Genomic DNA, 26862 nt, shown 5'->3' on the forward strand with positions numbered 1-26862 from the left:
TAAAACTGCGGATTCGTAAGAAAGAGGGTAATATCTCCAACATGCAACAACAAAAAAAACATCTGTTTATGCAAATCTGTGTCTTCTCCCAGCAAAGCAGCCCTCTGTATAACTGGCTAGGTTTCCCTAAGAATACAATGGCAATGTCTGAAGCATTTCTGTTGCCGGTGCTAACAGAGATGCTCTTTAAACCCAGCCAAGAATGTGGCTTTAGTCCACTGTTTCTGTCATGATGCCAGCACAATTAGGTATTCTAATCTGCGCGGCTCATGCTTTGTGAGAGGAAGTGGTACGATCCCATTTTAAATTCAGCTGCGACTGCTGCCAACCAATGATATTCCTTTTTTTTTGCCTCACATACTCGTTAGTTTACGTTCACTAACAAGGAACAAAAAAGAGATGCAAGTGGTTAAGGAGTCCAGCTTCCCAGTGAGAGGGAGAAAGTGACATTTTTCAAAGCCATTCCAAAATAATAGCCATTGCCACGACGGTGTCAGTGGAGTATCAATTTTAAACCCTAAATGTGATTTCTGGTTAAGCAAATAGTGTAGATACGATTTAATTATAATAGATATAATGTAGATACAATATAACACGGCAGCAATGATAAAAACACATTTTACAACTAGAGCTGTGGTACTTTGATGTATGTACATTTTGGTGAGGATGCAGTGTACATAAAGCAGGTGAGGATGCAATGTAGATTTACTTGGATGATACCAGAGAACAAACAAAAGGACTAAAAAAAACACTAAGCGTGCATTCTTCGGAGAAGAGAAGGTTGAGCATAAAGGCGTGTTTTGAAGGTCTGCAGTAAAAATTGATAAATTTATGATTATCGCTAGGAGTGTAAAGGAACGGTTAGAATTTTTAAAAAAAAATACAGACGAGGATTAATAGGACGGGAAGCCAATCATGATAAACGGCAACTGAAGCCAGCATTTAAAAGAAATTAATTCAATTAAAGGGTGCAAACATACAAAAGGTAAAAATAGGGAAAGAGAGAAAGTATATAGTGGAAAAGCTAGAAAGGCACAGGTATATATAATGAACTAGTTTCTGTTAAAATGCCTACAGTTCTATCGGCACATATAATATCACAAAGCTACAATACACAATGAGACAAACATCAAAAATACATTCTGAGCCACAAAAGAGCTTTGGATGCTGGGATTTCAAGCCCCCCTACCTGCAATGCCAAACACTTACCCTGCTTGTTGCACGCCATCCTACTTTAGTAAGAGGTTTAAGGACACTAAATGGCAGGAAGAAATAGAGAAAAGACAGAGGCCAGGTACGCAGCTTGAGTGCGGGCTTGGACATACAGCTCAGCTGGCCTAACCTGCGCCGCAGTGCCAGCTGGGGGAAATGTAACCTGTGGAATCATACACACAGCGAGTGAGCCAGAGAGTGTCATCAGAAACACATCACTTTGCAAAACACACAGTCACTTTCATCGGGGCTTGATGCCAGGTCAAATGCCAAAATTTGTACCCGTTACAGATGATACAGGGTGGCCATAAAAGTCATGATGACATTACAATGTCTAATCAGTCTTAAAGAAATGTTGATAAATATANTTTTTTATATAGATAATGGAGTAGTTATCACGACTTTTGGGTCACCATGTATTTGTCAAAACTTACTTACCATTTGCCCTCTATTTTAAACCAATTCAGCAAATCCAGTGTGGTTTTTTTAAACATTGAGGGACAATTCTGGTTATTGTCACGAGCAAAATACTCAAATTCAATCGGGGGTGATTCTTATTTCACTTGCATAATAAACATTTGGTTTTATCTGTGACCTGAAAGCTCGTTGTCATAGTTTTGTCACCTGAACAGCTTAGACTACGTGCATTTCAGATTTTCACCCATTGCTCTTCCTCTCTTACACTGGCCTTTGTATTCACAAATGACTTCATTTAACGAGAAACCCAATAGCCGTGGTGAGATTGCAGTCCTGAGCTCCTAAACTGCCGGTACGGGTAGATTGAGAAAGAAGTCTCTTTGCCTGAGAGAAGCTCAATACACAATGTAAATACCAAATCAAATTCAGCTCCAAAGTAACCCACAAATCAGAGCGGTCAAGTTAATTTGTCAAACGCACAAATCTGGTCCAATTCAGACTAACCTGGGTTTGGAACTTTAGAAAACTGCCTTCTACACAACTGTGAGAGTGTCCGTCAGCTCATCATCATTTTAGAGAATGCCCTGGGTTTACACCCCTAATGTAATGTAATGTCTCTACATTTGAGAGACGTTTACACATTGGTTTGAATCACCAAGAACAGGCTTTTGCTTTGGACATCCTCCTGACGTGAAAGGCCCGATGCAAATGTAGTTTTGTTGTTGTTGGCTTCACAGCAGATTGTATTTTACAAATTCAATCGCCAGAGTCAGATAAACCACATGCTCACCAATGGCAGTGACTAAAATTCACATTAACACGAGACACTGTATATAGCATTGAGTGGATGATAGCATTAGCATAGGATTAATACTATTAGATTGTACAAACTGCTGACTCATTTCTCGTTCAGAAAGCTATAATTCACTCTCCTTGATGATCGCGAGGAGGATTCTCATGGTTTCACTCTCAGGCATCTGTGAGGCCATTTTGATAACAGTATCTTAATATTTTAGACAAAAATCACCACACTGAAAATGAGGAACTGGTTTCCACTTATATCAGACCTAAAGGCCAACAACTGGTGACCAGGGTTTGGCTCTGGGGGAGTGCCTCAGGAAAGCCACTTCATAGCAATGAAAAGAGGACATTACTAACAGTTAACAGAAGCTGTGTAAATATAGCCGGTGGAAAACAGAGCCCTGTGAGTATCTGTGTCATGAGCAATAACAGATTTAAAACGCTGACATCAATGAAAACTTAAAGGCAAGCACTGCATGTCACCTTTAAAACACAAGACATACACAGTGAGAAATAAAATATATATATATATTTCTATGGAAAGAACAAACAGATTTGCTTACTAGAACTTATCAAAAGAAAAATGGAAACGTATCACACTTTGTTTACTGGTGAACCACATTTGGGCACTAACTATTCCAGTAACAGTAGCTGGAAAGAGTCTTGTGTTCCTGATGATTCCCCAGTTGTTATCTCCAAAGTTGAGACAGATTGTGCCAATCTCGCACTGTATATGGCTACAGGATGGTGCAGGGAAAAAATGCTAGGAGCAGGCCAACTTATCTGTACAATGGGAAGGAATGGACATCAAAAGAAATTACTGGGAAAACAGCAATCACACAAAAAAATTCCTTGTTCACATCCTCCGTTCATTTAAAAATGCCCAAATTGGGTGCCAGCAATAATACGCAGAAACAATGTGTGGTATGAGCTGCCTCCAGCGGGCGGGCAGCAGTCCTCTCTGGCGACGAGAGTAGAGACAATTCCGATCGGGCAGTGTCTGTTCCTTGTAAGGGTCAGGAATCAGTCAGAGGAGTCAGTCAGTCCGCCCGCCCGCCCAGAACAGAGGTACAGGCTCCAAGAGTCGCTTAAGTACAAAGGGAAGAAAACAGAGGGCGTTTCTCCTCAAGGGAAGTAAAATACCCTCAAAGAGTATTTAAAGAAAACTACATAAAGCAATGACAAGGATAAAGGCAAAACACTGATGGAATTGGCTCGTGTTGTAGGCGATTTGTTTTTTTAAAAAAAATAGATGACACATTATCCGAATCATTTGCATGTCCCCAACAGCCCCAATTAGTGCAGATTATAGGTTCTCTCGGGGTATGAAAACATCAAGGTTTCTATTCCTAATCATTATCCAGAGACCTCAACTCAAATATCCATGTATATGGATATCAGCGAGGATAGAATAGGGCTCAGCTGCAGCCTATAAGAACTTACTGTCAAGGCTTACATAGGATAGATAGCTCCTTGAGCAAAAAACAAGGGGGGGGGGGGGAGGGGGGGATCATGAAACAGTGGCCCAAATAAATAAACAGTTGCCCATAGAAAGGAACAAAACATATTCTTTAAAAAAAGCCTGATTTGGAGTTATTTGATGGGATAGGAGCTTTCCCGTAAAGGGGTGAAATAAAATAAATTGTCTTCACCGTTGTTGCTTTGCTCCTGTAAAACACGGCTACGTTGTCACCTTATACGTTTCCAGATTTCACAAATAAAAAAATATTAATAATCCTTGCATTTGATATAGCGCCTTATCATGGCTTCGAGACGTCTCAAAGCCCTTAATGTAGTTTAATAAAACAGCTTAATCCTGATATATTACATTGTAATGTTGCTTCTACATATTATAGTTTAATCAATACGTATTGTATCTGAAACATTCCTTTAGCATCAAACCCCATCTGATGAGAATGGCTTTCCCAATGTAAAGCAGGAACTCCATCAATAATTACAGTAAAATTCATTTGCCCCGCATTAAGCATCAAATCATGTGGGTACGATATTGTACATCTTATTCCATTTTCTTGAACCGTTTCAAGTCCAGTCAGGAAAGTCACGTCTTTAAAAAGTGTCACATTTTACACTTTTTGCAAAGCCCTCGATATTTTAAACAAGTCGATCAAACGTAGAAATGGTTCCCCCTTTTCACTGTTCTTTAAACACTCGACATGTTTTATTTTTTGGGGAAAAAAACACCCGACATAGGGTTAAAAATCGACTTAAAAAACTGTCACAGAAATCTGGCTTGCTCCTTTGTGAAAATCGTTAATTAGAAAACAGTCTTAAGCATATTATAGTGAAATCCCACAAATCCCTTACATTCTACTTTAATACATAAACAACCTGCACATTGGAGGGTATTCGATGTTAGCAACAACAACAATAATATATTTATTGTATTTATGATTTATTAATATAGCGCCTCTCACGCAGGGGAGCGTCTCAGAGCGATTAGTACATGGAAAGCTGGGGCTGGCCGGATACTAACGGTCCCTCACCCCTTCTACTTTGGAGGAGTATTGCACACAAGTCGGGGAAGGGAGGAAAGAAAAGACTTTTCCCCAAAGCGAGCAGACAGCGCAGTGTGTTCAGGACCAGCATCCTCAAACCTAACTGCTCGCTCTGAGCCAACACGTTACACAAACACCAGCAAACACCAAACACCAGCAAACACCAAACACCAGCAAACACCAGCAGCACTCCAAACAAATCACTGCACATTTGTGGTTCCTGGAACACTGCAACAAAAGGCTATTCCCATACTCTCCCTCTCTCTGTTTCTCCCTCTCCCCAACATTACAGTTTAAAACTCAGCCACTGCTAATCTGCTTTGTGTTGTGTTTTTTAAAAAAATAAAAACAATAAGTTCATTGTGATCAAGTCTCACAAATGCCCTTGACCTGACTGCTCGCTAAGACACCCACACCAGGAACACTCACCAGAAACGCATCGCTCAGCCTTCAACACACACTTAACCGCTGCGCATTCCCTGAGAACACAGGACCTGACTGCCAGCCAGGCTCCCCTACACAGGCCATCCCTCCCACCCTCCACTGCAGACAACACTAAACCAATCACCAACAAGCAATAGCACTGCATTTTAAACACATCCCCTCCCTCTCCCTCTCTCCCTCTCCCTCCCTCTCCTGCATCCCCTCTCACAATGACAATTCAGTTTCGCCGCTAAACCGATGGTTTTAGTTTGATTTTGTTCTGGTTTTGTTTCTCTGTCACAGCACAATAACTCTATATATCCCAGCTAATCAGCTAACTCAGCCAGCACGGACTGGCTGAAAGGTGATTAAACGGGAGCCCTGTTGATCAGCAATGGCTGTTCCAGAGACACAGAGAGAGAGAGAGAGATGATGGGCAGTACCTGAAGCGCGCTCGCCTACTTGCACCATTTGGTGGGGCTGAGGTCTCGGTGTCTCGCTGCTCTGTCGGGATGGCATTGGTGGACTGAGGTCTCCGGGTGTGGATTTTAACTTTGTGTAGATTGTAACATGTGGGATTATTCAGAGGTTTACGACATCTCACCATTTCCCTCCCTTCAGTGTTTGGCGGCTACTGACTGGAGTGACACATGAGCACAGGATTAACTGACTCCCCACAGCCCGGAAGTGATGTCAACACCACCACAGCTGCCAAATCCCCCACAGTTTGCTGACTGACGGCTTTCCTTTTTATCAGCAAACGGCACAGATGCTGTAGAAATGTCAATGCGCAACAAGCTTTGTAGAGAGAGAGAGAAAAGAGAGGGAAAGAGAAAGACAGGAAGAGAAAAGAGAAAGTGGGGAGGGAAAAGAGAGAAGAGAGGGAGAGAGGAGAGAGAGCGAGCGAGAGAGTGAGCAAGAGAGAGAGAAACAGAGCGAGAGAGAGAAAGAGAGCGAGAGGGAGAAAGAGAGCGAGAGAAACAGCGAGAGAAAGAGAGCGAGAGAGAGAGAGAAAGAGAGCGAGAGAAAGAGAGCGAGAGAAACAGAGCGAGAGAAAGAGAGCGAGAGAGAGAAAGAGAGCGAGAGAGAGAAAGAGAGCGAAAAGAGGAGAGAAACGAGAGAGAGAAAAGAGACAGAAAAGAGAGTCAGAAAAGAGAGAGAGAGAAGAGAGAGAAAAGGGGAGACACACACAGACACACAGAGATCCAGAGAGAGACAGAGAAACAGAGGGAGAGAGAGTGAGTGAGTCTCGGTCACACAATTTACTTGTGATAAACAAATAACAATGTGATAAGGCACTATATCAAATGCAAGGGTTGTTGTTATTAATATTGTATTATTATTATACAGGGTTTCAACGCATAAGCTCCTGCAGCAATTATTTTTAACTTCTGGAGTACCAACTGCCAAGAATTTTATTTCAATATTGTTTTGTGGAATGTTAGGCATTCCTACCCATTTCATGCATACCAGCCTGGAAGACAAATACATTAAAGACATTGCAGTGAGAGAGGGAGAGAGGAAACACCCACCATGCTAATGTGACAGACAACATCCCTCACTGCTTAATAGAAAATACACAAGTGTGAATTTCTTTTTGAGAAAAGGCTGATCTCCGCAGAGCAAATGGTTTCACAATACCTAAAAAGGAGTTTGCTTTGTTCGGGACCTTTTGAAAGTTGACCTTTATCCTACGCGTCTTATTCTTCCTTAAAAGCAGTGACTCACTCTGGTAATGTAAGGTCGTTCTCCAATGTGTGTGGATACACAATGGGCTATTCTCCATATGGGGGCAACTCACAATGGCCCACTCAGCCATCGAGGGCATCACAGATGAGCCCAACACACAGTTTGCTGATCAGGCCAGCGGCACAATGGCCAGTTTATAATGGAAGCGCCCACAATTATCCTCGCTGAGAATATCTAGGGCTTTTGGTTGTTGTCTGTCTTGACACAGACTCAGTCTCAATAATCACACAGTGCACTCACACACTGAGCCACCAGATCGCAAATTCTCTCTTTTAGACAAGTTATGAAAACCTGGGGAAGTTTCAGCCCCCGTGCAGTGCAGTGCAGTGCAGTGCAGTGCGTGGAGCTGCAGCGACTAGTATAATAACTACAAACAGAAGTCGCTGGGTACGCTCAGCAAGCAGGTCAGGCAGCATCTACGGGGAGACGGGAAAATTAGTTAACATTTCAGATGAAACGTTAACTCACTTTCCTCTCTCCACGGATGCTACATTAACTAGTGCTCTAAGGGTTACCACACTAAGAAGCCAGGCAAGTTTCCAAAAAGCCAGATTCCTCCCCCACCCCACCCCCCCCTTTCTTATAAGTGACTCATTTATTCTCATAAAGATATAATTTATTCTCCATAATAATCATGGAGGGATATTCATGGTTTCCAGTATTATTATTTCAGTGGGCACCAAGAAGTAGTTTATTATCTTGTTTAAAACATACACCTTAAATAAGCGGGCTCCTAACCAAACAGTACTTTACACCAATTTATCATTCAACACAGGAATTGATTTAACCCATAATTTCGCCTTCGCTTGCTGCAATGGATGGAGCCAGTTTACATCATTCAACTTTTTGGAAACGTCACCAAAACTGGAAGACATCACACCTTCCCTTCCTTTCACATCTCTGCAAATTGTAGCAAAATTAGCGGCAGGGAAGATGGGAGATTATCCGTAGTTACTAGGCCAGCCCCATCCAACCCAACCCAAGCCAACCCAACCCAAGCCCAGCGTTCTCACTTACCAGTATCGTAATGCTTTTGAAACAAAAACAAGAAGAATTTCTTTTTGAGAAAAGGCTGAGTGTATGTTACCTTATTTACTTAGCTTCCCAACTTCCCCCACTGCTGTAGAAATAGCACACTAGATTTTCTTGAAAACTTAAGAACATAAGAATTTGTTCAGGGAAAGAAAACTAAGTCCCATCTGGTTCACCTTCCACCAGATCCTGGAAGTTGCTTGACAAGTTATAATAATATTCCTTGCATTTGTGGCCCAAACTACACACTGTCTCCCCAGATATTATTTTCTAACATAAATCTATCTCATTTGTTCTTGAAACCTCCTTATGGAGCCGTCCCATTGGTCTGGTGGGGAAGTGTACCATCCAATGCAGCACTGGGCTACACCGGCCAGGAGGCTGTGTTGAATTCGCTGATCACAGTTGAGGTGAAGTAACTGGCCTCAGCATCCCTGGATTAGGAACGGGGAACACAGTCTAGTGTTGTCAGAGAGACAGCAATGTGTTTGTGTTGGAGAGGGCAGGATCAAGAAAAAAAATGGATGTGATTAAAAAACAACTTGCATTTATACAGCGCCCTTCACCTGGGGCAGCGTCCCCGAGTGCTTGACAGTGCGGAGTCTGATCCTGAGCCAGGGGGAGAGGGAGGGGGGAGGTGACCGTAAAGCACAATCAAAAAGGAAGGTCTTTAGGTGGGATTTGAAGGTGGGGAGGGAGGGGGCAAGGAGGAGGGATTGAGGGAGAGAGTTCCAGAGTTTGGGGGCGTAGTGGCTGAAGGCATGGTCACTGATGGTGGAGCGGAGGGTACAAGGGAGCCAGCCGAGCGGAGACAGTGGGTGGGGGAGTTGGGGGTGAGCAGGTCGGAGAGGTCGGGAGGTGCGAGGGGATAAAGGAATTTGAAAACGAATGAGAGGATCTTGAAATCGATCCGTTCGGTAATTGGGAGCCAGTGGAGCCTGGGAAGGACCGGGGGGATGGGGGTGGGGAGTTTCGTGCGAGTGAGTATCCGGGCGACGGAGCTTTGATTAATTGTACTTTTTTATTTTGTGGAACTAAGGAGACCAGCGAGGAGGGCACTGGAATATCCAACCAGGAAGTGACAAGGGTGTGGACGAGGGTTTTGGCTGCGTTGGTTGTGAGATTTATTTCTAGTGTATAACATGATTTATTTTTTGAAAAAAAACACTAGGATTACTTTGCCTAATCAGAGCACAGCAGCATTAAACAGTTTTACTACTAAAGAAGGGAACTGTTGCAGGATTTATTTCAGAATAAGAATGGAATCCTGAACGAAACATTTTAAACCACATTAATCTGGACTTCCTCATAAACTGAGTGCACTCTTTTAATATTAGGGATTTTATTTGATGTGAGAGGGGAAGGAGATTTATATTTTCCACCTCATCTACATCTAAACCAACCTCAAAACACCACCACTTTATACGAGAAAGAGAAAGAGAGGGAGCGAGAGAGAGAGAGAGAATAAGCAACAGATCTACATGCACCGCCAGCGAGCATCAGTGATCTGTGTGCTCTGTGGCTGAGAACGACAATCCAGAATGCAGGAACTCAAACCCAGGTTTCAGTCTGTGAGGTGCAGTACTGGGAACCCCAAACGCACCAAAAAAAATAGACATGCAAAGGAAAATATTTGTGAGATGCAACATCGAAGTCTCTACAACCAACGGCGAGAACACACTTAGAGAACGGCCGTAGACTTGGCACAGCACAACGCATTAACAATTAAGGAGCCTTTCCGCATGTATTCTTTTTTGTATGCCTTCCAGTGACTGGTACCAGAAGGCTTTATAGGAAAGGCAAACGACTTTTTGCAAGACCTAGTAACGTATAAATAACCTTTTAAACTTTAAATGTGGCCTATGGAATAATTACTGCTAAACAAGGAATTTCCCTTCAGCAGTAATCAGCATTCCTACTGCAATGGCTTACTGCTCACCCAGCAGTAAGTAGGAACCTGCTTGTTAGTCGATTGGTGGATTGCTTTCTGGGGGTAATAATCCCATCAAAAATAAATACATAATAATACTTTGGTCACTCAATCCACGACTGTATGTGGGATCCAAACTAAACTGAGAATTCCATGCACCCCACCTACACATGGAAATCCCAGAGATAGGTTGTTGGAATGCGATCTCTCTCTCTCCCTGGAGGGACATATCCTGATTACTTAATTCTGGAGGCTATTAGGTACAGGTTAGCGAGAGCCAAGGCTTGGGGAGCACAGACTGTGTGTTGGGGTAACTGCTGGAGTCTAACCAGCTAAAACCACATAACTTGCCATTGATATCACTGTCTGGCCAGCTTTCCTGCCGCTTGTCCAGCTAGGACCACCCTCCCCGTTAGGGCTTTGGCTGCAGGGTTAACAGGAGCTGAGTGGGAGGATTCCCTGTCCCCAGTGACTGGTCTGCCCTTCCAAGGTCCTGCTGATGAGTCAGGCCGGGCTGGGATCAGCAGTGCCCTGGAATACCACCTGGCTCAGGGCTACTGAGCCCGCCACAGAGGGTTGGTTCAGTTCCGACATTCACGTCACCAAGCATGTCACCTTGGAGCCAGTTCTCTTCCTCGAACGCAAATAACTTGTCGAGTTTTCATAATTTATTCAAATTTGTTTCCGGGTCATCGTCAAAATAAAACTGAAGTCAAACAACAGCCATCGTGTTTTAAAAAAAGGTGTTTGAGCAGTTAATAATACCCCAAGCTTTTCATTCTATAAGGTTTTGCGACATTTAGGACCAGGATTATGCTCTCGAGCTGAATTCACTTTCAGCTTTGCGCTGCCTGCCGTTAGGAAAAGAAAGCCCTTCATCGCTTTTCTCAGGTTTAATCCTGAGCCCTGACAAGAGGCACTTAGACTAGTGTCCTTAGCCAGCTGTCTGCCCTGTCAATTTATTCAGGATTAACATCAAAAACAGACCATATTAATGTGAAAAGATACAATATTAAAATGTCAATAGGAGATTATTTAAAGCTTTATGAGAAGTTTGATGGGGTTCCTTAAACAGAATTATAGGCTTGGGGCTGCTTGATTTACAAGAGATGTGGGCATCAGCTGGCAGCGCTCTGTGCGTCAATCAACGAGTGAGCAAGCGAGAGAGCGAGCGAGTGAGAGCGAGCGAGAGAGCGACGTCTTCTGATAAAGCCATACCATCAAGAGGCTTTTTTAAAAAAAATGATGGTTCAACAAAGAAAAAGTGGCAACATGGATAGAGCTGGTTAAAGGCTAGGAAAGAGAGTTAGGGTCAGGGTTGTTGTTCAAATAGCGAGACAAGAGGGCCGTCTCCCCCATCTATATAGATACTTTGTCCAGTTTTGGTCACCCTACTTTAGGATAGAGGGGATGCAGAGAATGATCCCGGGGTGAGTGGTTTGGCCTATGAGCAGAGACTGTAGGAATTTTGGCTTTTTTCCCCACTGGTACAATGATGGTTGAGGGGTGGCCTGATACTAGTTCTTTTAAACATTAATAGGGGACTTGATAACAAGTCAATGAGGAGAAATAATTTCCATCGGTCAGGGCGAGCATTAGAAGACATTAATTTACGACAGTTAGTAAATGAGCAAATGGGGAAGTTTGGAAGATCTTTATCAAGCATAGAGTGGTTAGGATGTGGAATGCCTTGCTGAGGGCGGTGATTAATATCAGCTTCTGCCAGGGAACAAGATATCCAAAAGGAGTCAATTACAGGAATTATGGGGAAACGGCAGGTCAATGGGACTGAAAACGTTTCTCTTTAAAAAGAACAACGGACAAATGGCCTTCTTCTGTACTGTACATTTCTATGATTCTGATCAGATATTGGGGCATAATGACTAACTTTGTGGATAACACAAAATGGAGAGTACGGCTAACGGTGAAGAAGATCACAAACAACTTCAACAACAAATTGCATTTACACAGTTTCAGTAGGAGGACATTGACTAGTATTTGGGGCCAGAGATAGCTGATGTAATTTACTAATAATATATACATTTTGGGAGGAAGAATAAGGAGAGCAATTGGGACGTCATCTCAAAGCAGCAAAAAAAAAGTGGAAACAACTAACACAGAGAGGAGAAAAGAGGATAGAAAGCAACGGGGGAAATTGGAGAGCGAGAGAATGCGGACACAGGCTAGAAATTCTAGTAGCCAACATTCAACGTGTTTGCTGGCTGGCCACACACCACAAAGAGATTTTTGCAGTTATTTAATTTTAAATCATTACTTGTCGTTTGGAAAACTGCTACAGACCACATCTGATACCATTTCCATGCGCAATTAAGGAACATGCACGCCTTCAGATTAACAAAATGGCAAGGTTTCAGAAGCCATACAAACTGACACCCAACTTTGCCTATTCGGGATTTTAAAAATTAAATTAGAAGGTCATCAGTTTGAAGGTCTCAGCGGCATGATAATAATCATCACTGTCACATATGCTATAGTGCTTTATTACGTCGTTGATATGTCTCAAAGGACATACTGTAAAGTGGATCGACTGTATTTTGTGGAGGAAACACAGCTGCCAATTGCACACAGCAATGTCTCACAATAGCCATGGAGTGACCAAACAACCATAATTTGTACAATGTCATTTTGATGGATGAAAGGTATTTAGTCCACCACTTTCTTCCACCTCTGCCACATTGCCCACCTCCGACAAAACCTCACCCCAAAAGCTGCTGAAACCCTTGTCCGTGCCTTTGTCACCTCTCGACTGGACTATTCTAACCCCCTCCTCGCCGTCTCCCCTCCTCCACTATTCACAAAATTCAACTCATTCAAAATTCTGCCGCCCAAACTAAACTCCGTACCCCGATTATTCCAGTCCTCGCAAAACTCCACTGAGTCCTGTCACAGAGCGGATCCTCACTCCAGTTTTTAATTCCCTCCATTCCTTGCCCCCCCACCCCATCTTTCTAACCTCCTCTCTCCCCACAGCAGTACCTGTTCTTGCCTCTGCTCTACTGGGTCCGACCAACCTCCTCCGTGTCCCCCGAATCCTCCGCTCCACCATCGGCAGCCGTGCCTTCAGCCACTACGCCCCAAAACTTTGGAACTCCCTCAACTCCTTGGCCTTGCCCCCTCCTTCCCCATCTTCAGGTCGCACCTGAAGACCTTTCTCTTTGACCGCACAACGGTCACCTTCCCCCTCCCCTTGGCTCAGCCTTGGGCTCCACCATTGTTAAGCTCTGAGACGCCTCCCAGCCTGGAGGGCACTATATAAATGCAAGCTGTTGTTGTTGTTGTTGTAGCATAACAAGTAAGAAAGCTTCAAATGTCTTGCAGAAGATGCCAGTTACCTGGAGATTGTGGTGGACACCGACGTTTGCTTGGACCCAACCCTGCGGGCCTGCTTTGAGAGGGGGCAAAGGGCATTCTGATCGTGCTCAGCTCTCTTCAAGGACAGCAAGGTCCCAATGCAGGTCAAGCTGATAGCGTATAAGTCCTCTGTGCAAACAGTTCTCCTTAATGAGCTCCTGGGCACACAGTGGAGAGGATTCCTCCGACACATTTGTGAAGTCCTGGGCACTGCTGATGACTGCACAGCCATCCAACCTGGCTCATCATTGAGACTTGGAGGGGCAGACCAGTCACTGAGGGCTGGGATTATTCCCACTCAGCTCCCATTAACTATGTGAGACAAAGCCCTAATGGCTAGAGTAGTCCTAGCTAAACAAGGAGCAGGTAAGCTTGCCAGACAGCTTGCCACCCTGCAACATCCTGGCTCAGAGGGAGCACTCTTACCTCTGGATCAGAAGGTTGTGGGTTCAAGCCCCACATCGGGACTTCAAATCACATAGTGTAAGCTGACACTCCAATGCAGTGCAGGGGGTGTGTGGCATTGTTGGAGTTGCTGTACTTCAGATAAGATGTTAAACCAAGGTCCTGTCTGCCTGTTCAAGTGGATGTTAAAGATCCCATGGTGCCATTTATAATAATAATAATCCTTGCATTTGATATAGCGCTTTTCACGTCGGGAGGACGTCCCAAAGCGCTTCACAGAATAGACTGTAAAGTGAATTGACTGTATATTTGTGGGCGAACGCGGCAGCCAATTGCGCACAGCAATGTCCCACAAACAGTCGTAGATTGAAAATAACCAATTTATTATTGTTTTTTTGTTTTGAAGGGATTATTATTAGGCTCTGTGTGGAGTAAGGAAACTTGCCCAAGGTTTCGTCCTCTGCCTGGAATTGAACTCAGGTCTCTCACTTGCAAAGCGAGTGCTCTAACCACTGAGCTACAGGACTCCATTTGAAAAGAGAAGAGAGTTTCTCCCGGTGTCTTGGCCAACAATCCCCCCAAATAAAACTGATCTCTCACTCCATGGCTTTTTGTGAGACGCTGCTGAGTACAAACTGGCTGCTGCGTTTCACCCACAAAATACGCAGTGAATCCACTAGATAGTGCATCCTGTGAAGCGCTTTGAGACGCCCCGACGACGTGATAAGGTGCTATATCAAATGCAAGGCTTATTAATTATTATTATTATTAAATTGGTTGCATCCCTCCAGGGAGAGAGCGTGTATTTCGTTCTAATACACCGCAAATTTCCACGTGTAGGTGGGATTCTTGGAACTCTCAGTTTTGTTTGGATACTCTTAAGCATGATGATGGGTTTCTGCATATATCAGAAACCTGGTTAAATCTAAAGTCTTACATTTAAATAATCAACTTGCAGATCCAGAATTGAATGTTAGCCTGAACAACACAGTAATGCCTTAATCCTCCAGCAGTAATACTGCCCCAAATGAGAAATGGCACACTAAAAGAATACAAATCGAGTAGTCCATGCATTTAATTTTCATTGCTAATATTTATTTTAGAAACAAGAAATGATTTGTGAGGTGCTGTGCAGCAGAACACAAGTGGATCATGAATACTGCAGATATTTAGTGCCTTAGGTTACTAGCCAATAGCACTGATTAACATGCAAAGCTAATTACAAGGCAGTAATCTAACAAGTTCAGTGAAGCACAAGAGCAAAGTTAGCTGACCTCTAAGATTGCTGTGGGGGGGGAAACAAGCCGAAATACTGCAGATGCTGGAAATCTGAATAAAAACAGAAGTCGCCGGGTTGAAGGGAAAAAAACATCAACCTCTCTACTTGTTGATGTTCCAGAACTCTGTAGCCCGTATCCTCTCCCGCACTAGGCTCCATAACCTTATCAACCCCCTCCTCATCCGACTCCATTGGCTTCCCATCACACAGAGGATACAGTTCAACATCCTGGTCCTCATCTTCAAAGCCCTGCATGGACTTGCTCCCCCTACCCCTGTGACCTCCTAACCCCCACCAACCTGCTCGCTCCCTCCACTCAGTGGGCTCCGGCCTGCTTCACAACCCCCTCCTCGCCCACCACACCATTGGTAGGTGAGCCTTCAGCCACTCTGCTCCCAACTTCTGGAACTCCATCCCGCAGTCCCTCCGTCTCACCCCCTCCCTTGCCTCCTTCAAGACCTTCCTCTTCGACCGTGCCTTCGATCACCCTCCTTCCCCCCTGCCCTCCACCTTCCTCGATCTCGACCCCCAGCTCGGGTCCGAAACACTGATTGTCTAGTGCCTTGGGATGTCCTCCCGGCGTGAAAGGCGCTTTACACATGTCATTTTGTTGTTCTAGTTGTTGTTTTGCATTAGTTACACTTGTCTCAGAAAATTCCTGCAAAACATTCTTTCTCCTCAGATTTACACTATTCTTCAAGTACGAGCTTGCAGTTATTATACAGTCAATAAATCAGTTATTCAGATAAGGAAAATCAGTACTTCTTATCTCTTCCCCTGCTCGCTCCTTCACACACGTATCACTTTCACGGGAGATTAAAATAAAAAAATTCAAGGAGAAGCAAGGATATGAAAAGTGGTGAAGATAATAAAAAATTCAATCCCCCAAAAGAAAAATCAAATACTCTACTTCCAAATATTTGGGGAGCGAGTATTCCAATTTAACATCCATTCTTTCCTTTTGAATTCTTTCAGAATTGCTCTTTTCTTTTCTAATCGTTTGACCCATAAGAACTTTTTTGATATTAAATTATTGGGATTTTCCCCGAGGGTGATTTTTAAAAAGTTATTTCTTCCATTTTTGGGGGATCTTGCTGTGCTATAGATAATATGCCGAGAGGATGAGAACTGGCCAGTCTCCTTCAGTCTAATCCCTGTGTGAATGCAGTGGTTATAGTGAATTATAACATAAAATATATTAATAATCCTTGCATTTGATATAGCGCTTTTTACGTCTTCTTGACGTCCCAAAGCGCTTCACAGAATATACTATAAAGTGAATTGACTGTATATTTGTGGGCGAACGCGGCAGCACATTGCGCACAGCAATGTCCCACAAACAGTCATGGATTGAAAATGACCAATTTATTATTGTTTTGTTTTGGAGGGATTAATATAGAGAGTCATGTTCATCATTCTCTTGTGAGCAACACCCTGGTGCTTCAAAACATTTCTCTATCACTAGGTCACAAAAGTCCCTCTTTAAAACATTTTCTCTCCATTCCAAACACCTTTCCTGACCGAAAGGGTGATTCAATCACAGTCTATACCTACTATGCTTTTACGGCACAGCCTTCTCGTTATCCTGTCTTCCAAGAAAGCATCTCTTCTCAGTATTCACTCAGGTTATCACAGCTATCATCAGTGACACATTGTGTGGAGGACAGTAGACATGTTTTGCTAATTCTCTGTTTATTAAGGCTCCAGTGTACTGCACCCCACACCTGCCTTGTTTCACGAGTTGATAACGATTAACAGAGTGGTGTTTCAACAATAAATTTAGTGTTTATTAAGTTTCTTAATAAAAAATAAGCTTGGGTAATTTCTTTGCTATCTCTTTGCTAAGCTATTTCCATTTATATCTGTGTCATGAGATTAACAGAGGATGGCTTCATTTTAATTAATGTACCACTTTTAGTGTGAGTATAATCAAATTGAATGAACATTCTAACCAATAGGGAAAATAATCTTACCAGAACCACCGTATGAAGATGTGCTCCAGATTCCCAAACCAACATCAATAAACTGCATGTATATAGAGCCTTTCATGTCGAGAAAGCTGGGAGTTGGAAATTCTGGGATGAGGGAAAAGATGACTGAATGCAAGGTCAAAGAGAAAGGTCTTGCGATAGACCCTGAAGGAGGTGAGGGAGAGGGTGAGGCAAAGGGACGAAATTTCAGATAGTGAGAGCAGAAAGACTGAAGGCCACCAGTGGTCAACTGATGGTGGGACAGGCAGGGCAGGTGATGAGATGCACCCCTGTGGCTACCAAGCGGAGGGAGTGGACTGATTGGTAGGTTTGAGAAGGTCGCAGAGGGAGAGTAAGCATGACGCTGGAGGGATTTAAAAGCAAGGACAAGGATCTTAAACTCAATCCTCTGGGGGATGAGGAGCCAAAAGAGCTGGCCGAGGATAGGCTCTCAGAGCATAGTGAGGGAGAGGACACGAGCTACAGAGTTCTGAATGGTCTGCAGCTTAATCAGGAAGGCAACAAATTTATAATTGGCATTTTCAGCATCCAAGTGGACAAAATACGCCTTTGTGATATATCTATTTCACATTCTCACTGTTACACATCAATACATCCTTGTGAGAACACAACCATGTACCACCCAACCCATCACTGTACGTGTAACATACTCACTTCTTTCAGAAGTTAATCATGAACATTACACGTGAATGCTCATGGCCCAAACATCATTTGAATCTGCTGCATATTGTGCTTTACTACTAAAGGCTTGATCATTTGAAAATTTACACAACAAAATATTTACATTGAAAAAATAATTTTCAAAGAGACGGCTAATGTTCTAAGCTACTTGCTGGTGGAGGAATCCACCAAGAAGTTCCTCCTAAATTCTTTTTTAGATCCCCTAGTTCTCACCTTATACTTTAAGCGCACAGAGAATCTACCCTGCGAGGAGGGCACTGTATAAGTGCAAGTTGTATCTGTGTAAAGTAGCAACTAGGAGACCTAATCGAGAATTTGGAGGAACTTCTCACCACTCCGAATGATGTTTGAATCAGATAGATGCAGTTAAGAGGAAGCTAGTTATACATATGAGAGGGAGAAGGGAATAGAAAGATATGGGAGTATCCTTACATATCCTTACCCTTGTATAAACACCCACAAGTTTCCATATTTTACAGTCTTAAGAAAATCTATATAGATAAAATCATTGATTAAACTTTACAAATGAAAATACTTCATACACAGGACAGTAATTCCAAAGATGGCCATCCTAAAACAATATCATCAAAAAATTTAATAGAAATCTATATTGATTATGAAACCCAACGGAGTGTGGAGATTATTACATTGATTGTTGAACAGAAAACTTATAACCATTTTCTAACAGTTAGTGTCCTACAGGAAAATAATCTCTTCACAAACTAATCTCAACAGTTTTGATAGTTTATTTTACCTTCCATATCCTTTCACGTCTCACTTCACTTCAGGAAAATGAAGTCTCTCACGGATTGCTAATTTATTTTTCCCGCCACATCTTTCTTTACCACAAAAGTGTGTACTCATTGACTGCAGACCTGCCCCAGCGCAGAGATTATCGTAATGGAAACTAATACAATCTGTCTTTCGTCTCAGTGACATTAATCCTGGATTCCAGACGCACCAGCTATAATTGACAAATAAAAATTGTTCTGCAGATTAAAATGCGACAAATCAGAGTGCTGGCTGGTAATTCAGGCCTTGCTGATTTGCTGAAATGTGCTGTAGATACTAGACAAATAAACTAGACAACGTCGGTTCTGAAAGACAAGAAAAATAGTTGACAAAAACACAAGAATGTACAGGACCACAATAAACCGTGCGGTCTGACTGACCGCAGTTCAATTCTATTACAGTAGGTTGACCCCTGTCCTGTGGCTCCCCATTCCCCAGGCGATTGAGGTGAATATCCTCTGTCTCACCTTTAAATCCCTCCACGGCCTTGCCTCACCCTAACCCAGTGACCTCCTTCAACGCTGCTCACTCCAGCTGCTTCCTTCTCCCAGCAAACCCCGGCCTGCTTTCTGTCACTGCCCTATCCGCCCCCACCATCAACAACAACAATTTGCATTGATGTAGTGCCCTCACCCAGGGCAGCATAGCCATTCTGCCCCTGCTCTCAAGGAACTTCACCCTATCCAGAGGTCCCCTGACTCGCTCCGCTCCCTCCCTCCCTCCCTCCCTCCCTCCCTTTCAAGGGATGACTCAAAACAAACCTTTTTGTCCGTACTTTCAGTCACCGTTCCCCTTCCCAACGGTCAGCTTTGGCTCCCACCCCCACCCCCACTCCCAGCCCGGGTTCCCAGTCGACACCGTGAGTGTGCTTTGGGGCATCCTCCCGGCATGAAAGCCGCTATATAAAATGCAAACTGTTGTTTTGAACAATGCGCTCAACTGATGTCTGTACAATGGGATACAAAAGGAACACTCAAACAGCATTGCAATCAAGGGGTCATATAGCCACCATCGTACACAGATGGGAGACTACGAACAAGGCAATCTAAGGGGATGCATGGCCTAGAGGGAGTTTTCTATTTAAAATTCCATGGCTGGGCAGCTTTGTAGCAACTTAAACTGGTCCAGGCTTGTTGCACAAAATCTTAACTACTCAGGAATGCCCTGGTATTCAATATTCTTGTCGAAAAGGCGTGTCTGGGGGTGGGGGGGGGGGAGGGGGGGTGTAAGAAATACAAAGATTAAATACAGCAAGTTGAAATATATTTTTCTTTGCAGCTAGAGGGAGTTTGTTCAACATAAAATAATTCCACTGATTATTCTTCCCATTTTAGATGCAGGAATATTCTAGATGCATCTCCTTGCCATCTGTTACGATTCCTTTTGACAAGATTCATAGGGGGAAAAAAGCTATCCCAAAAGGTCCACATGGTCATCGCATTGCTTTGACCTGTGGATTGAATCACCACCCACTTGACCTCCCCATCCCAGAAACTCACCAAATTTTCCCCTGTAAACCTGATTCACTGTAAACATGATTTTTTTTACTGCAAATATTGATTCATTTTCCTTAGAGGCCTTTGAACGCATCAGTCTGTACTGGAGTTACTAGTACTAGATCCCTGGGCTAAACCTCCTGGCCAACCAGTCATTTTTCTTCTTTCTAAGCAAACTTAACATTTTAATGTAAATAAGTAAATATATTTAATGTTAATCCTGCAAGACAAAGATCTAACGGTGGACCTCGCTGGGAAAGTAGCGGGAAAGCTGGGCAGACAGCGATATCAATGGCAAACTATGCAGTTTTAACTGGTTAGATTCCAACAGTACCCCAATGCACACTCTGGGGTCCCCAAGCCTTGGCGTTTGGAGGGTGGGCCTTCAGCCTCTCTGCTCCAACCCTCTGGAATTCCATCCCAGTCCCTCCGCCTCGCCCCCTCCCTTGCCTCCTTCAAGACCCTCCTTTCTGACCGTGCCTTTCTGTCACCCTTCTACCCCTACTCTCCCTGCCATCTACCCCTCCTGATCCCAATCGCCAGCTCAGGTGCAGATCCAATTGTCCAGCGCCTTGGGATGTCCTTCTGACTTGAAAGGCGCTGTACAAATGCAATTTGTTGTTGTTATTGTTTGCCAACCTACACGTAATATTTTCCGGAATTAGGTAAACAGGATGCATCCCTCCAACAACAAGATTTCATTTATGGAGCGCCTTTCACGTCGGGAGGACATCCCAAGGCGCTGTACAGTTGGGTCGGGACCCGAGCATTGGGGGGAAATGGTCAGGGTGAGGGGAGAGAAAGGAGGGGGCGAGGAGGGGGTAGAGAGTCGAGAGGGGAGCTGAAGGCACGGTTGAAGAGAAAGGTCTTGAGTCCGGCCTTGAAGGAGGAAAGGGAGGAGGCCGCGAAGGCACTGGGGGATAGACTTCCAGAGCCTCGGGGCTGAGAGGCTGAAGGCCCGGCCACCGATGGTAGGGCGGTTGGGGCGGGGGATGTGGAGCAGACCGGAGCCAGAGGAACGGAGGGTACGGGCAGGTAGGTAGGGGGATAGTAGGTCGGAGAGGTAGGAGGGAGCGAGGCCGTGAATGGCCTTGTAGGTGAGGATGAGGATCTTGAATCTCCAGGGAGAGAGAGAAAGAGAGAGAGTGCGTATTGTATTCCAACAATCTATCTCTGGGATTTCCATGTGTAGGTGGGATACATGGAAATCTCAGCTTAGTTTGGACATTCTTAAGCACGGTGATGGGTTTCTGCATGTGTCAAAAAATGTAATACGTAAATTATTCTAATTATTACTTCCTTTAAATATATCATATTATTATAATCAGATGTATTTTATTTTAGTGAGTGAAAAGAGGCTTCTGTGGACCTCAAACAGCATGACTAGCATGGCATTTTACAACGACATTATGACAAAGCTGGCTTATCCAATTTTTCTATAAAAATAATGAAAAGGCTGTCATACAAAATATTCCAGGAAACATTTTTCTTAGTTACATGTACAACAGTTGCAAGATAAGGTAACTCCTGGTTTGCACTATATGATAACCATCTTCACTTGTGAGACTCACCAAATCTCTTTAGAGACTTTGTTGCTTATGATTTTTCCGGTCAGTCTTTTTTGTGGAAATGATTATCTAATCTCACTACAGCTACAATATCAACTCAATATTTAAAGATACAAGTGCTGCCCCAACGGGTCCTGCGGCACTGAGCCATCCAGAGCCATCACCAATGCCTCAGATTCAATCCTCAGTTTGCACTAAAGTGCCTCCAAGGCACGTCTCAAGACCCTCTTCCTCAACTCTGGAACTCTCTCCTTCCCCTTTGCCCCCTCCCTCCCCACCTTCAAATCCCATCTAAAGACCTTCCTGTTTGATCGTGCTTACAGTCACCTCCCCCCTCCCTCTCCCCCGGCTCAGGGTCAGACTCGTCCACTGTGAAGTGCTCTGGGTCACTACCCTGTGTGAAGGGCGCTGGGTAAATGCAAGTTGTTGTTATTGTCTATGAAAAAAACTGAAAGACCTTAAGCTTTATATAGCTATACACCTGCAGTGTCTTGCTGTAGGGAAGTGACTGATTTCTGCTTTGCTTGGCCAACAGTAGAATGATCAACATTAGAATGACCGACACCTCTTTCTGGTGTACAGAGTTTCCCAATACAGTATACTACAACAAGAACAACAACAAATAACATTTACACAGCACTTTTCACATCAGGAGGATGTCCCAAGGCGTTGGACAGTTAGGGATTTGGACACGAGCAGGGGTTTGGGATGGGGATCGTAGGGGGTGGGGGGGCCTTGGTGGAGGGTAGGGTTAGGAGGGTGGCCAAATGCGTGGTTGAAGAGGAAGGTCTTGAGATGTGCTTCGAAGGAGGCAACAGAGGGAGTGAGGCAAAGGGACTGGGGGATGGAGTTCCAAAGAACAGGGGCAGAGAAGCTGAAGTAATCCCAATTTTAATTTAAATACTTTACTACTTGGGATTATAGTCATTAACACATTAGTGAACACTGACGGAGGGAAATGTGATCAATGGGACGACAGTTGTGACCTTGATAGAATGTTTTCACCATCGCTAGCGCTGAGAATACATTGTGACATTTCTTGATAAATGTTGTAATAAGGAGAAAGTGTAAGCTTGAACGTAGATTTCCTAAACCCAGCAGAGCAGACGAGAAGCACAGTTAGTTACATTATTGTCACTTGAAAATCCAGAAAGGAATTCCTTCCCCATTTTGTACTTTTTAGGAATTCGCTAAGCCCAGTCCCTGATCCATTCTCTGTCAATCTCCCAGACATATCTCTTCCCCTTTTCTGCCTCCTCTCCTGAAAGAGGTTACTTGGGCTAAGGAACAGTTCCAGGAACGCCAGTGGTCTTCAGCACCTCACTTCCAAGTGATCATTTTCATTTATGAGTAAACTGAAGCAATGAGTAATGTAGGCTATTCAATTGCTCTGCTTCATATTATTCCTTTTACGCTGAACCTGCTTCACCAGTTCATAAGGTGCTAAACCTAAAACTGAACCTAATACCTCAGATGAGGGTCTGACCATCCCTTTGTAAAATGCTCTAATACTTCACTGACTTTATATCTGAAACTTCACTTGGTAAATCCTAGCACCCATTATAACAACAATTGCACTTATATCACGTCCTTTACGCAGGGTAGTGTCTCAGAGCGCTTAACAGTGGCGGAGCCTGACTCCGAGCCTGGGGACAGGGGGGAGGTGGCCGTAAACACGGTTGAAAAGGAAGATTTTCAGGCGGGACTTGAAGAAGGGGAGAGAGGGGGCAAGGCGGAGGGATTGAGGGAGAGTGTTCCAGAGTTTTGGGGCATAATGGCTGAAAGTGTGACCTCCGATGGTGGGGCGGAGGGCGTGAGGGACGAGCAGGAGCCGGTGCCAGTCGAGCGGAGGTGCTGGGTGGTGGATTGGGGAGTGAGGAGGCTGGAGAGGGAGGGAGGGACCAGGGAGGGAAGGGATTTGAACACGAGAGTGAGGATCTTGAAGTCGATCTGTTCGGTGATGGGGAGCCAGTGGAGCCTGGGCCAGAACTGGTGAGATGTGGGTGTGGAGTTTGGTTCGGGTCAGTATGTGGGCGGCAGAGTCTGAATGAGCTGATCTTGTGAATGGTGGAGCTGGGGAGACCGGCGAGGAGTGCGTTGGAGTAATTAGCTTCTTTGCGAGCATTCCTCATCTTTTCGAGAAGATCAAGAACAAATGGAATTCGCTAAGCCCAGTCCCTGATCCAAGCAGGGACTGCAGGGAATGAAGTCCAAGCAGAAGTGAATGAAAACCCAGAAACACATGGAGCAGGAGGGTCTGCCAAGGATCACAAAGGCTGCCGAGACATATTACAGCAAAGACAACTGATCTAAACAACAAGAGAACCCATTTTAACCAGGAAACCAGGAGCGCAAACATCTAATTGATAGAAAGTGGGAGGGAGGAAGGAGAAATGTAGGATTAATAATGAAGCATTTTTTCCAGGGGGAAAAAAAAGCTGAATCTGTGTATATTCTGTTCAAATGTCTCTGGAGTGGTTGTGCGATGGTCTGTCGGAGTGAAGTAAGTGGGATTGTATTAAATACTGGTCACGGTACCAAAATGACTTACCTGCCATGGATTAGCTATATTTGGTGGCCTCAATATTTCAATCTCCTGATGCTCCTGTTTCTGTTCCTTGTACTTGCCATACTGCCAGTATCCAACATAGCCACCTCCTGTAGCCACCAACAGACGGATAGCACGGGCTCGAGTCACGGCTCTTAAAGACATGGTCTGCAAAAGTTTGTGATCTGTTTAGAGAAATGAAATAATAAAAATCACGTGGTTTTATTTTCCAAGATAATAATATAAACAACAAAAAAAGCTAATTTAGACAATTTGAACCTTTCAGCTTCCCTTTTTTCCAAAAGTTTTAAGTAGAATAATAACAACAATTCTTGCATTTGACACAGCACCTTATCATGCTTCAAGATGTCTCAAAGCGCTTCACAGAATATACTGTGAAGTGAATTGACTGTATATTTTGTGGACGAAACACTTCTACATTCATCCTAACTTGTACAACTCAACAACACCCCCTATAGGCTCTGTAGCTATTTCAAGGAGCAAAGCATTTTTTTTAAAAAGCTAAATGAGTAATATACCTAAACTTTTAATTGATAATTAACACTATGCAATTCCAAGCTCGCTTCATGTCATGTAGATCTTGAAATAAACCATTGTGCAATAGGCAGCCAGGGGAGTCCGGCAAGGGCTTGGAGGGGGTGGGGGTACAGAGTTTATCATGGGTGATGGAGTTTGCAGTAATCAGATTTTAAGAATAATAATCCTGCGCCTTATCATGTCATGAGTACACCGCAGGTTCCTCAGTGGGAGCAGGAGGAGAACCCATTTACAAAGATTTACAAACAATATACAGGATGGAAGCAGGCCACCTTGTTCTGTGCCAGTATTTAGATTCCATACAGGTTTTGGGGAGGACAAGTTTGCAGGGCTATGGGGAGAGAGTGGGGGAGTGGGGTTGATCAGGGCTATGGGGAGAGAGCGGGGGAGATCAGGGCTATGGGGAGAGCGCGGGGGAGTGGGGTTGATCAGGGCTATGGGGAGAGAGCGGAGGAGTGGGGTTGATTTGGAAGCTCTTTTCAAAGAACCGACACAGACACGATGGGCCGTATGGCCTCCTTCTGTGCTGTGTAATTCTATGATTCATTGAAGTCTCCACTCACTCCTTGCTCCCTTCTATTCCCCTTTCCTTCATGTGAACGTACAGCTTCCCCTTGAATGCATCGATACTATCTGATTAAATCTCCACAGCGAGCTCTAATCTCACTACCCTCTGTGTGAAGTAGTTCCTCCTAAATTCTCTTTTAGATCCCAGTCCCTCGCTCCCTCCGCTGTCCCTTGCCTCCTTCAAAGCACATCTCAAACCATCCTCTTCGACGTGCCTATTCTGTCACCCTTCCTACCCTACGCTCCCTCCTCACCCCCCTACCCCCAGCTCAGGTCAGGGTCCAAATCCTGCTCAGCCCTTGGGACATCCTCCCAACGTGAAAGGTGCTTTACAAATGTAATTTGTCGTTGTTGTTGTTATTGTTTGCCAACCTACACGTAATATTTCCGGAATTAGGTAAACAGGATGCATCCCTCCAACAACAAGATATCATTTATGAGCAGCCTTTCACGTCGGGAGGATGCTCCAAGGCGCTGGACAGTTGGGTTGGGACCCGCATTGGGGGATGGTAGATGGTGAGGGAGGGTGGGGGGCTGGAGGAGGGTAGGAGTACGAGAGGGGAGCCAAATGCGTCGGTTGAAGAGAAAGGTCTTGAGATGGCTTGAAGGAGGAAAGGGAGGAGGCGGAAGGCACTGGGGGATGAGTTCCAGAGCCTCGGGGCTGAGAGGCTGAAGGCCCGAGCCACCGATGGTAGGGCGGTTGGGGCGGGGGATGTGGAGCAGACCGGAGCCAGAGGAACGGAGGGTACGGGCAGGTAGGTAGGGGGCATAGTAGGTCGGAGGGGTAGGAGGGAGCGAGGCCGTGAATGGCCTTGTAGGTGAGGATGAGGATCTTGAATCTCCAGGGAGAGAGAGAAAGAGAGAGAGTGCGTATTGTATTCCAACAATCTATCTCTGGGATTTCCATGTGTAGGTGGGATACATGGAAATCTCAGCTTAGTTTGGACATTCTTAAGCACGGTGATGGGTTTCTGCATGTGTCAAAAAATGTAATACGTAAATTATTCTAATTATTACTTCCTTTAAATATATCATATTATTATAATCAGATGTATTTTATTTTAGTGAGTGAAAAGAGGCTTCTGTGGACCTCAAACAGCATGACTAGCATGGCATTTTACAACGACATTATGACAAAGCTGGCTTATCCAATTTTTCTATAAAAATAATGAAAAGGCTGTCATACAAATATTCACAGGAAACATTTTTCTTAGTTACATGTACAACAGTTGCAAGATAAGGTAACTCCTGGTTTGCACTAGTATGATAACCATCTTCACTTGTGAGACTCACCAAATCTCTTTAGAGACTTTGTTGCTTATGATTTTTCCGGTCAGTCTTTTTTGTGGAAATGATTATCTAATCTCACTACAGCTACAATATCAACTCAATATTTAAAGATACAAGTGCTGCCCCAACGGGTCCTGCGGCACTGAGCCATCCAGAGCCATCACCAATGCCTCAGATTCAATCCTCAGTTTGCACTAAAGTGCCTCCAAGGCACGTCTCAAGACCCTCTTCCTCA

The 26862-nt window shown here is 44.2% G+C and overlaps 1 protein-coding gene across 4 annotated transcripts in view; it reads right to left on the reverse strand.

Annotated features, from left to right (window-relative positions):
* pisd (phosphatidylserine decarboxylase) overlaps window positions 1-26862 on the reverse strand; it is a 63551-nt gene that overhangs the window by 14158 nt on the left and 22531 nt on the right. Inside the window, exons 1-2 of one of the 4 annotated variants that reach the window (XM_007910901.2) lie at window positions 5813-6204; window positions 1210-1375 (exon numbers count right to left, since the gene is read on the reverse strand). In XM_007910901.2, coding sequence (XP_007909092.1) covers window positions 1210-1375; window positions 5813-5976 — 330 coding nt within the window. In that variant the 5' untranslated portion in view covers window positions 5977-6204. Of the gene's footprint in view, window positions 1-1209; window positions 1376-5375; window positions 5741-5812; window positions 6205-24215; window positions 24398-26862 lie in introns of those variants that run through there. The other 3 variants (XM_007910902.2, XM_007910903.2, XM_042337545.1) reach the window with 3 other exon arrangements.

The sequence above is a fragment of the Callorhinchus milii genome, unplaced genomic scaffold (assembly GCF_018977255.1).
Source record: "Callorhinchus milii isolate IMCB2004 unplaced genomic scaffold, IMCB_Cmil_1.0 Scaffold8, whole genome shotgun sequence".
Classification (NCBI taxonomy): Eukaryota; Metazoa; Chordata; class Chondrichthyes; order Chimaeriformes; family Callorhinchidae; genus Callorhinchus; species Callorhinchus milii.